Here is a 13,598-nt window from a genome sequence, read left to right on the forward strand (position 1 = left end):
GAGGTTTCTGAGCGTCTTGTTCTCTCGAGATGCCGCTGATGGATCCAACTCGGACGATAAGGCTGGGTGGTGCTCGGGTGGATAAGGGTTAGGGTAAAGACCCGGGCCCGGGCCCGGCGGGCTCTCTGGTCCCGTCTTCCATGGACCTTGTTCGCATCGTATGGTGTAGTTATTTACTAGTTATTATAGTATGTCTGTACATACCCTACCTCGTACATTGGGAGGATGCGATGGACAAGACTGACACGGCTCATCATGAAGGAGTCTGAGCACGACCTGGCGTCTTCTTCGTCCATACCACGGAAATGCTATGGTGTCTTGTTTTTTCCTAGTTTGGCACCGGGCTCTCCACTAATTCTTCGTTTCACTGCGAAGCAAGCATCTTCATGTGCAGTGCCATCTGCTAGTGTAATCCCGTGTACGCAGCAAGGCAGCGAGGTGCTCCCCGGTCCCGGTCCCGACCGTTGCCAAGCCCGGCGGGGTCTGCTCTTGGCTCATGACGTCACACTCATCCCCCGTCAACCCCCCTGGTACCAAAGTTCCAGAAGCTCTCGCTTGGATCCTCAGCCGATGGGTGTGGAATCAGGACTGCCAAATGCGTAAGCCAAGTCTTGACGCGCAACGGATCTGTCAGGCACTCAAACCTCCCTGGAGGATTCTCCCGTTTGTTATCTTCAGAAGACCGAGGCAACAGAGCCATGGCTGGGCGCGTGTTTTGGCCGATGCCGAGGCCACGGGGTCTTCTTCGTGTCCGTCCTGTAAGCCTGATTTGATTTGCACATGATTCCTCGTGTAAACAAGAAAAAAAAAAAAAAAGGTTGCGAAGGCTTTCCTCTTCATGGCTAATTCACATCATCATCATCCTCCATCATTGTTCTTTATGAGCAGCACCCCGTCACCTTCGTCACCTTCGGTCCGTCCCGCCACGCCCCGATCCCTATTGGCCACCCAACTGGCCATCCGAGACACTTCGCGACGTCATCTGGCGACAACGAGCGTGTCCCCTTACATCCTGCGAGACGAATTGCTGTTGCCTTTCTCCTTGTCACCTCAACCGCCGTCCTAGCCTCGCTACCCCTTGACGATAGCAGCAGCAGCAGCAGCAACAACAACAACAACAACAACAACACCAAAGCCGCCATGTCCTCCAAACTGGTCCCTCCCAATCCAGACGAGGTGATGGTCATCCGCGACATCACCCCCAATGTCGTGACCTTCTCCGTCCCCTTCCTCCGCTTCGGCCGGGTCCCCATCGGCGGGAGAGGAACGCTGGGTGCGCTTGAACCACCTTCAAGGTCTCTTTCTACGCACACAAAGAGATACCCGCTGACCATGCCGCCCGCAGTCCGCCTCACCTCCGGCTCCCTCGCCGTGTTTTCCCCCGTCGCCCTCACCGACGCTGCCCGCGCCAAGGTCGCGTCCTTGGGCGGCGACGTGCGCTACCTCATCGCCAGCGACGTCGAGCACCACATCTTCCTGTCCGAGTGGGCGCGCGCCTACCCGGACGCCAAGCTGATCGGGCCCGAGGGCCTGCCCGAGAAGCGCCGCAAGGTCGCCGCCGCGGGCGACGACCCGCGCATCGGCGCCGAGCCGTTTGCCGTGGTCGCCACGCGCGAGAGCGCGACGGGCCTGTCCGTGGACGACGAGTTCGACCGCGACTTCGCCGTCGAGTACGTCCACGCGCACCCGAACCGCGAGCTCGTGTTCCTGTACAGGCCGGAAAAGGTGCTGATCCAGGCCGACCTGCTGTTCAACCTGCCGGCCGTCGAGCAGTACTCGCGCGTGCCCGAGGACCAGAAGCCACGGCCGGGGCTGATCGCGAACATGTTCTCCCGGATGCAGTCGACGAGCGGGGATGCGACGGGGATGAAGAGGTTCATGTGGTAAGCCAACCCAGAAGCTCTGCAAGACCGGTGGCGGCTGACAGGGTCAACAGGCATGTCATCAGCCGCGGCAACCGTGCCGCCTTCAACGAGAGCGTCGCCAGGATTGCCCAGTGGGACTTTGACACCATCATCCCATGCCACGGCGAGACCGTCATCGGCGGCGGAAAGGAGCTCTTTGAGCGTGTGTTTGAATGGCATCTGGAAGCAGAACAGGGGAAGGGGACAAAAATGTGATGTCCGGTGAGGCGAGGTACCCTGCAGCGGTGACGACAACAGATCCGCGCATTGGCTCCGGCAGCGCAGCGTCGCTTTGGATGACGGAGCTGGCCCACGGCTATTTCCTTGGGTCTATTTCCCCTGGAGGGGAGATATCCGCCGAAACGGGCAGAACGCTTGTCCGCGCTTCCCGGCCTGGCTCACTCTGACTCTGGGGGCCGGTTCAAACTCCCTCGAGATCTGGTCGGGGCATGGAAGGTGTCTGCTTTCACCAGATATACCCCCCCTCCCCTCCTCCATCTCCACAGGTACAACACCACAGAGGGAAAGTCCTCAATGGGTTGATTTGTTGTGGCAACTTGTACGGACGAGAGGCAAATCGGAAGAAAGACGCCTAAGCAACAGTGGACGTCGGCGTTGAGGATGTTCAGCCCCCTTGTACCACAGGAGCTATAGAATTATTGCAGGCAGCTTCCCATGGGCTGGCATAATATCCTGGCATAGCATAGTTGAACAACAAAGGTCTCTGGACGGTCCTCAGGAGAGAACAAAAAGCGACAAGACAGACAGCTTTTCAACATACTGCCGTGGTTCAAACACAATACATGCACCCAAATAGGAATATTACTGAGAGATATCCAAGTCACCGCACCCCCCTTCTCTCCACACAACACCCACCAAACAAAGCCCACCTCCGAAGCCGTTCCCAAAAGGCATCTCGTACCCAAAACCACAAACCTTACTCGGCACAGCCCATCCCACACCCCCGCAGTTCTTGAGCCTCCAATCCTCATACTGCTTACCACCAAGAAGTCGTCGAATTCAACTTCCCACCAACGCCCCAACCACCCGTCTCCCCACCACTCGCCACCCAAGATCCCCCCCCTCTCCTCTCGCGTCCTATAAACCAGTCCCTCACCCCCTCCTCAAACGCCGCCCAAAGCGGCTCGTACAACAACCTGAAATCCACCGCCGCCGGCGACCACGCCTGGTAGGGCATCCCCCGCTTCCTCCTCCCGACGGAAAGGATCGACCCCGACGGGTCCGACCATGCCGCCGACGACGAAGACGACGAGGCGAGGTCGAACACGTAGGCGTGCCGCCACGAAACGTTGGCGCCGACCCACACATTGCGCTCGGCGCGCACGGCGACGTAGGTCAGCCAGGCGTAGGCCAGGGAAAAGGTGAGCACGGAGAAGAGGAGGGCGGCGGCGGGGGGCGGGGAGGGGAGGGGGAAGCGAGGGCGGTGGCGCAAACGCGGCGGTGCCGGCCGGGGTTGGCCGGGCCTCTGGCGGGACGTGGTAAACTGCCGGGAAGATACGTGCTTGTGCCAGTAGTATCGGGCGAGCCGGAGCAGGTAGCGCGGCAGCTCGCTCAGCGTGGCGAGGGCGAACAGCAGCGTCGTCAGGAGGTTGCGCGGCTGGAGCAAGATGAGCATGAAGAACCACGCCGTGGCGGTCAGGACGCGGCAGACGACAGGCCAGGAGCGGCGGACAGAAATGCCGAACGTGCCGTGCCCGTGGCCGCGGCCGTGCCGGCCGTCTGGTGTGTGGCACGAGCAGTGGCACCGGGGGGTTTGAGGAGGTTGGGTCTCGGCTGGCGCCGGCAGACAGGCGTCGACGGCGCCCGGGAAGAAGTGGTTCAGGAGGGTGCAGAAGCAAGCGGCCTCGGCGTGGTTCTCCTCGCCGCGGGTGGCGTGGAGGTGGAGCAGAGCTTCGGCGAGGAGACGGTGAGCGCGGGATCGGTCGGCGGCACGGTCGCGGCTCAGGAACTCGTCGGCTTGTTTGCGGGCGAGGTCGAGCTGGCGCAGCCGTCCCAGGTTGATGTGATACTCGGCGCGGAGGCGCGACTCGCGCTGCCGCAGGCTGGAGTGCAGCAGGTCGTCGGTTTTATCATCGTTGATGCCGATGGGTCGACGCCCGTGGTCGCGCAGCCACTTGTGTGCTGTGACCACGTCCGCGGCGTCCTCGGCGCGCTCGTTGATCAAGCCCATTTCGGACTGCAAATCGGGCATCCGTGTCTGCTGCTGCTTGATGGCATCCTCGAGATGGGCGCGGATGTCGTCCGCAATGGGGCATGAGGTGGCCTCCATGACCAGTTCGACCAGCTGGTTTCTGATCGCCGCGTCTGCTTCGGTGCGCCCTGTGAGCCAGGTAGCACGATCGCCGCCGTTCCTCTTGATATACTTGCGCACGAGGTGCAGGATGGTCCGCTGCTGCTGTCGGTCGATGTTTCGCGAGCACTTCTCTTCGTGCTGGGTGATTTCGCGGATGAGCTGTTGTTGTAGATCGCGGGACCCGGTGGCCCCGTCGATCCTAGCCCGGACGCTCGCGACAAACTCCTGGTCCGTGTCGTCTTTGTGTTGAGGGAGCTTGATCAGGCCCCTGAGCAGCTTGCCATGCTCGTCCAGTTTCCTTACGAAGTCGGCCCTGTCGTTTTCGACGCCTTTGCTGAGACTCTTCTCCAGGACGTTGAAGAGGCTCTCGATGAGAGCTCGGGCGTGTCCTTCAGAGTCCGCGGCCGCTCGAACCCGGCGCAGCTGTTCAAGATTGTCCCTCAAGGTATTGCTGAAGCCTGGCTTGAAGACGTTCTGCACCAGGGACTCGACGACGTTCAGTGCGTCGGTCAGAGATCTAGTCTCTCTGTCGCTAGAAACAAGCCCGAACTCCTCGGGGTGTCCAGGAGCCTGCGCAGAGGGTCCAGATGCATGTTCCTGACCACCGGGCTGGGCGGCACGCCGCAGCGTGTCAAGCTCATGGTGGATCTGCTTGTCGTTCCTCTCGACCGTCTGATGTGCGTGGAACAAGCCTTCGGTCGTGGCGCGCATGTTGTCGAGCTCCTCCAAGATCTTCTCCGCCTCTTCGCTCCGAGCCACCCTGCCATCTTGCATCTGGGCCGATATCTGAGCGATCAAGTCGTCGACAGCCTTTATGACGGCGTCCAAAGCCTCATCGTTCGACTTGCTATCCCGGAGCTGAGCGGCCTGTATGTCCCGGAGAACGTCTAGGGGTATTGGAGCCTTGTCTTCATCGGGGGACGTGAGCTTGAGCTCGGCCTCCGCCACGCCATCACCTTGGAGGGCGCTATAGAGGAGCTGAATGAGACCTTGGATACCACGCATGCGTCGTTTGAACGAGTCCCCGATGCCGCTGGGAGCTTTGGCGATCAGCTTGTCGACGTTTCCCTGCAGAGCGGCGGCGATTCGTGCAACGTTTGCCAAGTTCTCCCGCAGCTGCGCCGCCTCTTTGACCGTGGCTTCATCGACGCTCGGTGGCTGGTCGTTCAGTTTATCCAGACGTCCCTGAAGCTCTGCGTATTGCCGTTCCTTGTCCTTGAACTTGTCTTCGAGCCAATCGTAGCTCTGTCTCAGATGGGCCATTTCAGCGGCGGCCTGATCCTGTTTGGCAAGTTGCTCGTCCAACTGCGCCTGAAGCTGGCTGTATTCCGCCTCCTTGTCCCGGACCTTCTTCTTGAGCTCGCCGGTCAGTTCCGTCTGGTCTTGCAACGACTGTTTCAGATCGCCAATGTCCTGCCCCTTGGCTTTCACCTTCTCCTCGAGGTCGTGGATCTTGCCTGCATCGATTGGGGCTTGCTGTTTGAGCTTGTGAAGGCTCTCGTCCAGCTGCTTCTTCTCCCGCTCCTTAGCCTCCAGCTTCAACGTGAGGTCGGCCAGCTCTTTCTCCTTGGAGCCCAGCTGTGCTATAGCCTTCCCATGGTCCTCATCGGTCGTCCTGATCCTGTCCCTGAGAACTTCCAGCTGGTCCTCGTACTCCTTAGCCACGGAGGCAGCCTGCTGAGTCCTCTCGTAGAGCTCTCGCTCCTTGGCTTTCAGAGTCTCCGCGAGTTCCGCGACCTCCTCTTGCGTCGCCGTGAGCAGGTCCTGAAGCTGCTGGATCTTGGCCTCGTTGTCGTGAGCGGCGGCAAGCTCTTGCTCCTTGGCCTCCAGCGCCTCCTCGAGCAGCTTGGCCTCCTTGTCCGCCTCTCTGAGCTGCTCCTTGAACCGCTGGATCGTGGCCTGGTGGTGACGAGCCTGGGCAGCGGCCTGCTGGGCCTCCTGCAGTTCTTCCTCCCTGGTGATCAATTGGTTCAACAGTTGGTCGACCTCCTCCTCCGTTTCCTTGAGCTTCTTCTGAAGTTCTTCAATCGAAGCCTTGCCCGCATCGCGACCTGCTGCTGCGGTCTCTTCGGCCTCCTGGAGCGTTTGGTCTTTGATCTTCAATGTCGACTTGAGTCGGTTGACCTCATCGTTCGTGGCCTTGATCTCCTCCTTCAACCGTAGGATCGTGGCCTGGTTCTCCTCGGCAGTCTGCCGAGCCCGATGGAGCTCTTGCTCCTTGGTCCTCAGCTCCGCCTTGAGCCGACCAAGCTCCTCTTCCGTGGCCTTCATTTCGCCCTGAAGCCGTTGTAGGTTGGCCTGGTGCTCACGATCTGCGGCGGCGGCGGCCTGCTGAGCTTCCTGAAGCTCTTGCTCCTTGGTACCCAAAACCGCTCTGAGTCGACCGAGCTCCTCTTCCAAGCCTTTCAGCTCTCCCTGAAGTTGCTGTATCTTGGCCTGATTCTTAGCACCTGCAGAAGCAGCCTGCTGAGCCTCCTGGAGCTCTGCCAGCTTGATCTTCAACGCGTTGTTGAGCCGATGGATCTCCTCGTTGGTCGTCTTGGACTGCGTCTCAAGCTTTTGTAGGGCGGCCTGGCTTTGTCCGACGGCTTGCCGGGCCTCTTGGAGCTCTTGCTGCTTACCCTTCAACGCGTTGGCGAGACGATTAACTTCCTCGTTGGTGGCCTTGGCTTGCGTCTCAAGCTTTTGTAGGGCAGCCTGGCTTTGCTCGGCAGCGTCCCGGGCCGCCTGCAGCTCATGTTGCTTGACCTTTAGCGCATCGGTGACTCGAGCGACTTCCTTGCTGGTGGTCTTGGCCTGCACCTCAAGCTTCTCTATCGTAGCGCGGCTTTGTTGGGCGGCCTGCTGAGCCTTTTGGACCTGCTCCTCTTTTTCTTGTAGTGATTGTTCGAGCTCATCCATCTCCCGATCCATTTCATCCCTCTCGTCCAGAAGCTCCCGTTCCCTGGCCTGGAAAGCGCGCGCGGCATCTGCAGCCTGTCGAATCTGCTTGTCCAGACGCTCTTGCAGCTGAGAGCATTCCTGCTCCTTAGCCTTCAACTTGTCCCCGAGTTGGGCAGCCTCCCGCTCCGCAATCTTAAGACGTTCCCTAAGCTCCTGGACCTTTGCTGTCTTGTCGCCGCGAGTCGTTTCCGCCTTCTCGAGATGCTCGTTCAGTAGATCCTGGATGTCGAAAACCTCACGTTCCTTGTCCTTAAGCATCCCCTTGACTCTGGTAACTTCGAGCTTCGCGGCATCAAGTTGCTTCCTCAGATCTTGGACTGTGGCTAGGTGATGCGCATCGGCCTGCCCGGCCTGCTGAATCTGCTTGTCCAATCGTTCGCGGAGGCTGTTGCGCTCCTTTTCCTTGGTCTTGAGTCTTTCCCTGAGCTCTTGGACCTTGGCCTTGTGCGCGTCGGCAGTCTGCTGGGCTTCCTGGATCTGCTTGTTCAACCGCTCCTGGAGACCGACGTACTCTTTCTCCTTCTCTTTGAGTGCGTCCTTGAGATCTTTGACCTTGGCTTTGTATTCTGCGGCGGCCCGCTCTTGGAGGTCGGCATACTCCTTTTCTTTCGCTTTCAGCGCCTCTTTGAGCTCCTTCACCTTGGCTTTGTGAGCTGTAGCGGACCGTTCTTGAGAGCCAGCACGCTCCTGCTCCGCTTTGAGCGCCTCCTTGAGCTCTTTGATCTTGGCCTCGTGAGCCGCGGCAGTTTTCTTGTGGAGGCTGGCGTATTCCCTCTCTTTCGCCTTGAGGGCATCCTTGAGCTCTTGGATCTTGGATTGGTGCGCCGCAGCCGACCGCTCTCGGGAGCTGGCAAGCTCTTGCTGCTCCTTGAGTGCCTTCTTGAGCTCCTTTTCCTTTGCTTTCAGCGCGTCCTTCAGCTCTTGAATCTTTGCCTGGTCGGCTGCAGCAGACTGCTCCTGGGAGCTGATATGCTTTTGCTCCGCCTTGAGCGCTTCCTTGAGCTGCCGGATTTTGGCATTTTGCTCGTCCTGGGCCGCAGAAGCCTGCTCAAGCTGATTGTTGAGGACTTCTTGGAGTCGGGTATACTCGAGTTCCTTCGCCTGGAGGGCCTCCTGCACCCGGCGCGTCTGCTCGTTCAGCCGCTCTCGGAAGCCAGCATTCTCCCGCTCCTTCGCTTTGAGTTCGTCCATGAGCTGCTGGACTCTGGTTTGGTGTGCGGAAGCTGTTTGCTGAGCCAGCTTGCTCAAACGCTCCTGGAGGTTGGCAACCTGAACCTGCTCGTCCTGGAGAGCCTCCTTGAGCCGGTCCCTAGCTTGGAGAGCCGCAGCTGCTTCCTGTTGGTGCCTCATCAAGCCCTCTCTGAGATCGGCACTCTCCGTCTCCTCGGCCACAAGCGCCGCCTCTAGCTGATCCCTGGCCTCGCGGGCCGCAGCCGTTTCCTGGATCTGCTTGTTCAAGCGCTCTTGGAGGTTGGCCGCTTCCTTTTGTTGAGCCTTGAGCGCCTGGTTGACTGCCGTGGTCTGCTGAGTCTGCCGGTTCAAGAGCGCTTGAAGGTCGGCAACCTCCTTCTCCTTTTCTTTCAGGGCCGCCTTGATCTGCGCGAGCTCCTGTGATACCGGGCCTTTATCCTGCAGCCTTTGCTGGAGCCGGTTGAGTTCCTGATCCTTTGCTTTGAGCTCGTCCTTGAGATCGGCCGCTTCCAACTCCATCGCCATGAGTTGGCTTTGCAGCTGTTGGAAGTCATTGAGAGCGTTCTTGAGGTCAGCAGCTTCTAGTTCTCTGGCCCTGAGGAGGTCCTTGGTTCGGGCCAGCTCGTCGGATGCCCTGCCCTTGGCCTTGAGCGTTTGCGCCAGCTCAGAAGCTTCCTTCTCCTTGGCTCTGAGCCGTTCCTGGAGCTGGTTGAATGCCCGCTCCTTGCCCTTGAGAGCGTCCCTGATCTTGGCGAGCTCGGCCGCTTCCCTTTCCTTCGTCTTGAGGGCTGCCTTGGTACGGGCCAGCTCGGCCGATTCTCGCTCCTTTGCCTTGAGCCTCTCCTGGAGTTGGTGGACTTCCCGTTCCTTGCCCTTGAGGGCGTCCTTGGTCCGGATGAGCTCGGCGGCTTCCCGCTCCTTGGCTGTCAGCCGTTCCTGTAGCTTGTTGAATGCATGCTCCCTCTCCTTGAAAGCCTTTTGGTTCTGAGTGAGCTCGGCGGATGCGTTATCCAGTTCATCCTGCAGCTGGCGGACTGCGCGCTCCTTCGCTTTGAGGGCTTCCTTGACCTTGGTGAGCTCAGACGAAGCCGCATTCAGCTTGACTTGCAGATGGCTGGCCGCTTGATCCTTTGCCTTGATGGTCTCTTTGCTCTGGGCGAGCTCGGTGGATGCCGCCTTGAGCTTTTCTTGCAGCTGGCTGACCACCTGTTCCTTCTTACTGAGCGTCTCCTTGATCTGTGCGAGCTCCGCAGCCGCCTGGTTCTTCGCCCTCGCATTGCCTTGCAGCTGGCCGACGGTTTGCTCCTTTTCCCTGAGCGCTGCCTTGGTCTGGTCGAGTTGAGCCGAGGCTGCCTTGTGCTTGTTCTGAAGCTGACTGAGGGCCTGCTCTTTCTCCCTGAGCGCTCCCTTGACCTTCCCGAGCTCGGCGGATGCGGCCTTCTGCGCGTCCTGCAGCTGTTTGACTGTCTGGTCCTTTGCCTTGAGGGCCTCCTTGGTCTGGGTGAGTTCGGCGCAAGCTGCCTTAAACTTGTCTTGCAGCTGTTTGGCTGCCTGCTCCTTCGTCTTGAGTGCGTTCCTGGCTTGAGCCAGCTCTGCGGCTGCTTGTTCCCTCGCCCTCGAAGCCTCAGCAACCCGAGAAGCAGTTCCCTGCTCCTTGGCCGCCGACATTTCCTTCAACTGCTTCTCGGCCTGTGCGAGAGCCTGTTGGTGCGTCTTCAGCTTCTTCTCAGCCTGGGCTAACGCTTTGTCCTTTGCCACCAGCTTCTTCTCAAACAAACCGATCGTCTCCTCCTTTGCCGCCAGCTTGATCTCGAGCCTCTCATACGCCTCCTCCCTGGCCACCAGCTGCTCATCGAGCTGCTTGTATGCCTCGGCATTCGATTCGGCCATCAGCTTGGCAAGTTTGAGCGCGTTCTTGATGGACTCGAGCCCGTCCCCTTGGTCATCCGAGGAAATGCCTCTCCTGTCGGTACCGGCCAGTTCGGCCGCCAGCTGGGTCAGATCCTCGAATTGGCCCTCATAGTACTTGTGGACCTCGTCCTCGGCCTGCTCGAGGGTCTTGATCTTTGTTGCCTGGGCCTTCACCGTCTCCTCAAGTTTTGTCACGCGCTCCAGGGCATTATGGTACCCCGTCTCGGCCTCGAAAAGATGGGCCTCGTCCTGTCGCGTGCTCTGCCTAAGATTATCGTACTTTTGGTACAAGGCCTGGTTGCGCTGCTCTGCCTCGGCAATCTCCTTGTAGGCAGCGACGAGGCCAAGCAGGCCTTTGACCTTGCCCATCATGGAGATATCGTAGTATTCCAGGAATCTTTCCCACCGCTTTTTGAGGTCGTCTGGAAAGTGCTCATGTTTCATCACCTGCTGGAAGTGGCCGTCCCAGTCGACCTGCCTCAGCATTTCGAAGCGTGGTGCTTCATTCTTCTGCGTCCATTCATGAATGAGCTCGTCAATGGTGAGCAGAGTGTCGGTTGTCCATAAAGGAAACTCAGAGTCGTTGTCAGTCTCTTGCTGGGTCGGGATAGGCGGGTTCTCGGTGAAGATGTCCTTCACTCGGGCGTGGATTTTGGGGCTGACCCGCCAGTTCCTCTCGGAACCCCGACGTCGGCGGAAGAAGGGGTCCGCTCTTTCTGGCGAGAGCAGATGCTCGAAGTCGCCCAGCGGGCTCTGGGGTGACGGGTCATTCCCCGGAAGTCGGATATGGCGCCCCGGCGGGGTCGAAGGGTGGTTTGGCATGGCCTGTATCGGTTCCGCAGTCGCAAATGGGGGTGAATCACGTCAATCAAGAAAACGGTGGATGGCATGCCCAAAAGCTCCTGTGGAACAGAGGCCGGGAAGAACGGGGAGGCGGCCGTTGGGTCAAGTAAGCTATTAGGACGATGGAGAGGCGCTTTGTGGCGGACTGAACATGGCAAACACAATGAAGACCGATGTCGAGCCGACGGGAGAAGGGTCACGGGTGTCAACAAAGGCCATCTTCGCCTTGACCGTTTGCAGCACCATCACCGTCGTGGCGATGGACTTCAAGGACAAAGAAGCCAAGGGGAACACCGCATTGTCGAAGCACCGCACCTGGCGGCGAGCTGCACGGGTTTGGGAGGGTTCCTTGGGATGGCCTGAGATGGGGTTGGGGACGGGTCGCATTGATCCCCCGAGTGGTCTTGTGCAAGTTTGTGTGGCAGCGCGGCCGATAAGCAACAACGCTTGCCAGCGGAGAGCAACCGTGGCTATATGACATGGGCATACGGTTGGTACAGGGACAAACACAACCTGCGTCTGACGGTCGCTAGCTGTACCAGCCACGGGCTCCGGGACCACGATTCACCTCCTCTTCCCTCGTGGGAATCATTGGCTCCTTGATATCGAAGGCGTCGATGAGGTCTCTCCACGTCTCCATGTCGATCGACATGATTGCCTGATGCCGCATGGCCGCCTTGGAGCGTGACGGCTCGGCCGAGGGGCTCGCTCGAACGGGTTCTGCGAAGCGCTGTTAGCCAGCCTGGTCTTCGGTAGCGGGATGGCGTGCGTGCGTACGGATGGACGGGAGGCCGTTCTCATCAAACTCGAGCGTGACGCTCCCTTCTCGTATCAAAAAGCTGACGTAAAACATGTTTTCAACCGTTTGACCGAACGAGTGTGGGTTGATGACGAAACGCAGCAAGTCGATGCCGCCCGTTGTCCGCAGCGCGTAGCGGTCCATGACCGCCCTCGCGGTCTCCGGGTCGCTGACGTCCTCGAGAGCATCCTCGGCCGCGTCCTGGGCCTCCTGTTGGGCGTGCTCGAGCAACACGTGAATTTTCTTGCATATGGACGGCAGGTCGTTCTTGTCCGACTTTTTGAGATCCTCGGCCCTGAGCTCCTCGGGCCGGATCTCGCGGAGATTGTTCACTCGCAGCGGGGCGTTTCGCTTGGTGATCTTTCGGGTCTTCTTCTCGATGGACAAGGGGCCGAGGAGGAACCCCGGCAGCGCGGGCCTGCGCACGGCGGGGACGCACGCGTACCGACCGAGATGGGCCCAGTTGAACATGTCGCCGTCATCGCCGATGCCGCCGTCCTCGTCGTCGTCGCTACCCAAAGCGCCTCGTGTGGTCCGACGTCGCCTCCGCTGCGTGCTGGAGAGCTCGGGCGCTTCGTCATCCGCGATGCCGCCGCCATGCTGCATGAACGTGATGCACTTGGAGACGAACTCGTCCACGTCAACGCCGTCCCCGGTGTTCCCCGCCGTAAGCTTTTGCAACCGCCGGGCCGAGAGATCCGCGATGGTGACGAGGCCGCGTGCATCGATGGCGGCCTCGGCTGGCTGTTTCACATGGCGCATGATGTTGTCGGACCCATTGATCGCTGCGAGGAGGGACGTGCCGTCTGACGTGACGAAAGCATCCGGGTTGTCTTTGAGCTCTCGTTGGAGATCTCTGTATTTGCGCTGGATCTCTCGACGTTCCTGCATGGACTGCGTGGGGTCGTACTCGTCCATGTCGCTGCCATCGTCGACATCGGGGGACGCCTCGTGGGTCCGGCGGCGGCTGCTAGGCTGTTCGCTGCCGACGTCCGAAGTCCGTTTCCTGGCTGATGGGCCAGCGGCTCCTGAGGCGTCGCTAGACCCGCGAACGGCGAGATTGCGGTGTCGTTCCATGGCGTTAAGGGGTGCGAGAAGCCGAGGGGTCGTGGGTTGTAGACGAGGGTTCGAGGTAAGTGGACAAGACAACGAGCGAACAGTCGGATCCGATGGTAGGCCATACAAATAACCGCAACCTGAAGAGCAAATCTTCTAAAGCTTGTTGGGCATCATTCGGGTGGTGCTATGGGTTTTTTTCCCTTCTTCTTTCGTCTCGAAAGAAAAGGCGTTCATGGGAAATGGGAAAACGGTTTGAAGAGGTACCGAACAGCGCTGCCGCGTCTTGCATGCGCGACCGCGTTTGGTACGTAAGTTACCCTATCAATGTTCACGATAACTTTAATGGGCAGTTCCCCACAGCGGGGTCTCTACAACTAGTTACACTGCGCTACCACCCGACCGCACTAACCTGGTACCGCTGTGGGGCACTGCCAATGGGTCGGGTTCAGACGACCTCTGAGGGGTGTGGCGCCGCCAGCCTGCCTGGGTAAGGTAAGGTAATTACCGTATCGTTCTGACATCGACGGGCGGCTGGGCTCTTAGACCTTCACTCATGCTTCATCATCACCGACAGCTTCCATCATCATCCAGCACGATCTCGGACTTGGCCCACACCAACAAGTTGGACAAGGCA

At 59.5% G+C, this 13,598-nt stretch overlaps 3 protein-coding genes across 3 annotated transcripts; 1 reads left to right on the forward strand and 2 right to left on the reverse strand.

Moving 5' to 3' along the window:
- Positions 1 to 722: 722 nt before the first annotated feature.
- VTJ83DRAFT_1744 (uncharacterized protein) lies at positions 723 to 2,120 on the forward strand (the record flags this gene model as incomplete). Its single annotated transcript, XM_071007937.1, has 4 exons — positions 723 to 758; positions 889 to 1,273; positions 1,346 to 1,883; positions 1,937 to 2,120. The coding sequence occupies 4 exons, from the start codon at positions 723 to 725 to the stop codon at positions 2,118 to 2,120; spliced, it is 1,143 nt and encodes a 380-aa protein (XP_070868284.1).
- A 781-nt stretch (positions 2,121 to 2,901) lies between these two features.
- VTJ83DRAFT_1745 (uncharacterized protein) lies at positions 2,902 to 11,085 on the reverse strand (the record flags this gene model as incomplete). The annotated part of the gene is made up of 1 exon (XM_071007938.1): positions 2,902 to 11,085. One exon carries the CDS (start codon positions 11,083 to 11,085, stop codon positions 2,902 to 2,904), a length of 8,184 nt encoding a protein of 2,727 aa, XP_070868285.1.
- A 550-nt stretch (positions 11,086 to 11,635) lies between these two features.
- Positions 11,636 to 12,982, reverse strand: VTJ83DRAFT_1746 (uncharacterized protein; the record flags this gene model as incomplete). Its single annotated transcript, XM_071007939.1, has 2 exons — positions 11,636 to 11,826; positions 11,884 to 12,982. 2 exons carry the CDS (start codon positions 12,980 to 12,982, stop codon positions 11,636 to 11,638), a joined length of 1,290 nt encoding a protein of 429 aa, XP_070868286.1.
- Positions 12,983 to 13,598: the final 616 nt, after the last annotated feature.

Source organism: Remersonia thermophila, chromosome 2, assembly GCF_042764415.1.
Source record: "Remersonia thermophila strain ATCC 22073 chromosome 2, whole genome shotgun sequence".
NCBI lineage: Eukaryota > Fungi > Ascomycota > Sordariomycetes > Sordariales > Chaetomiaceae > Remersonia > Remersonia thermophila.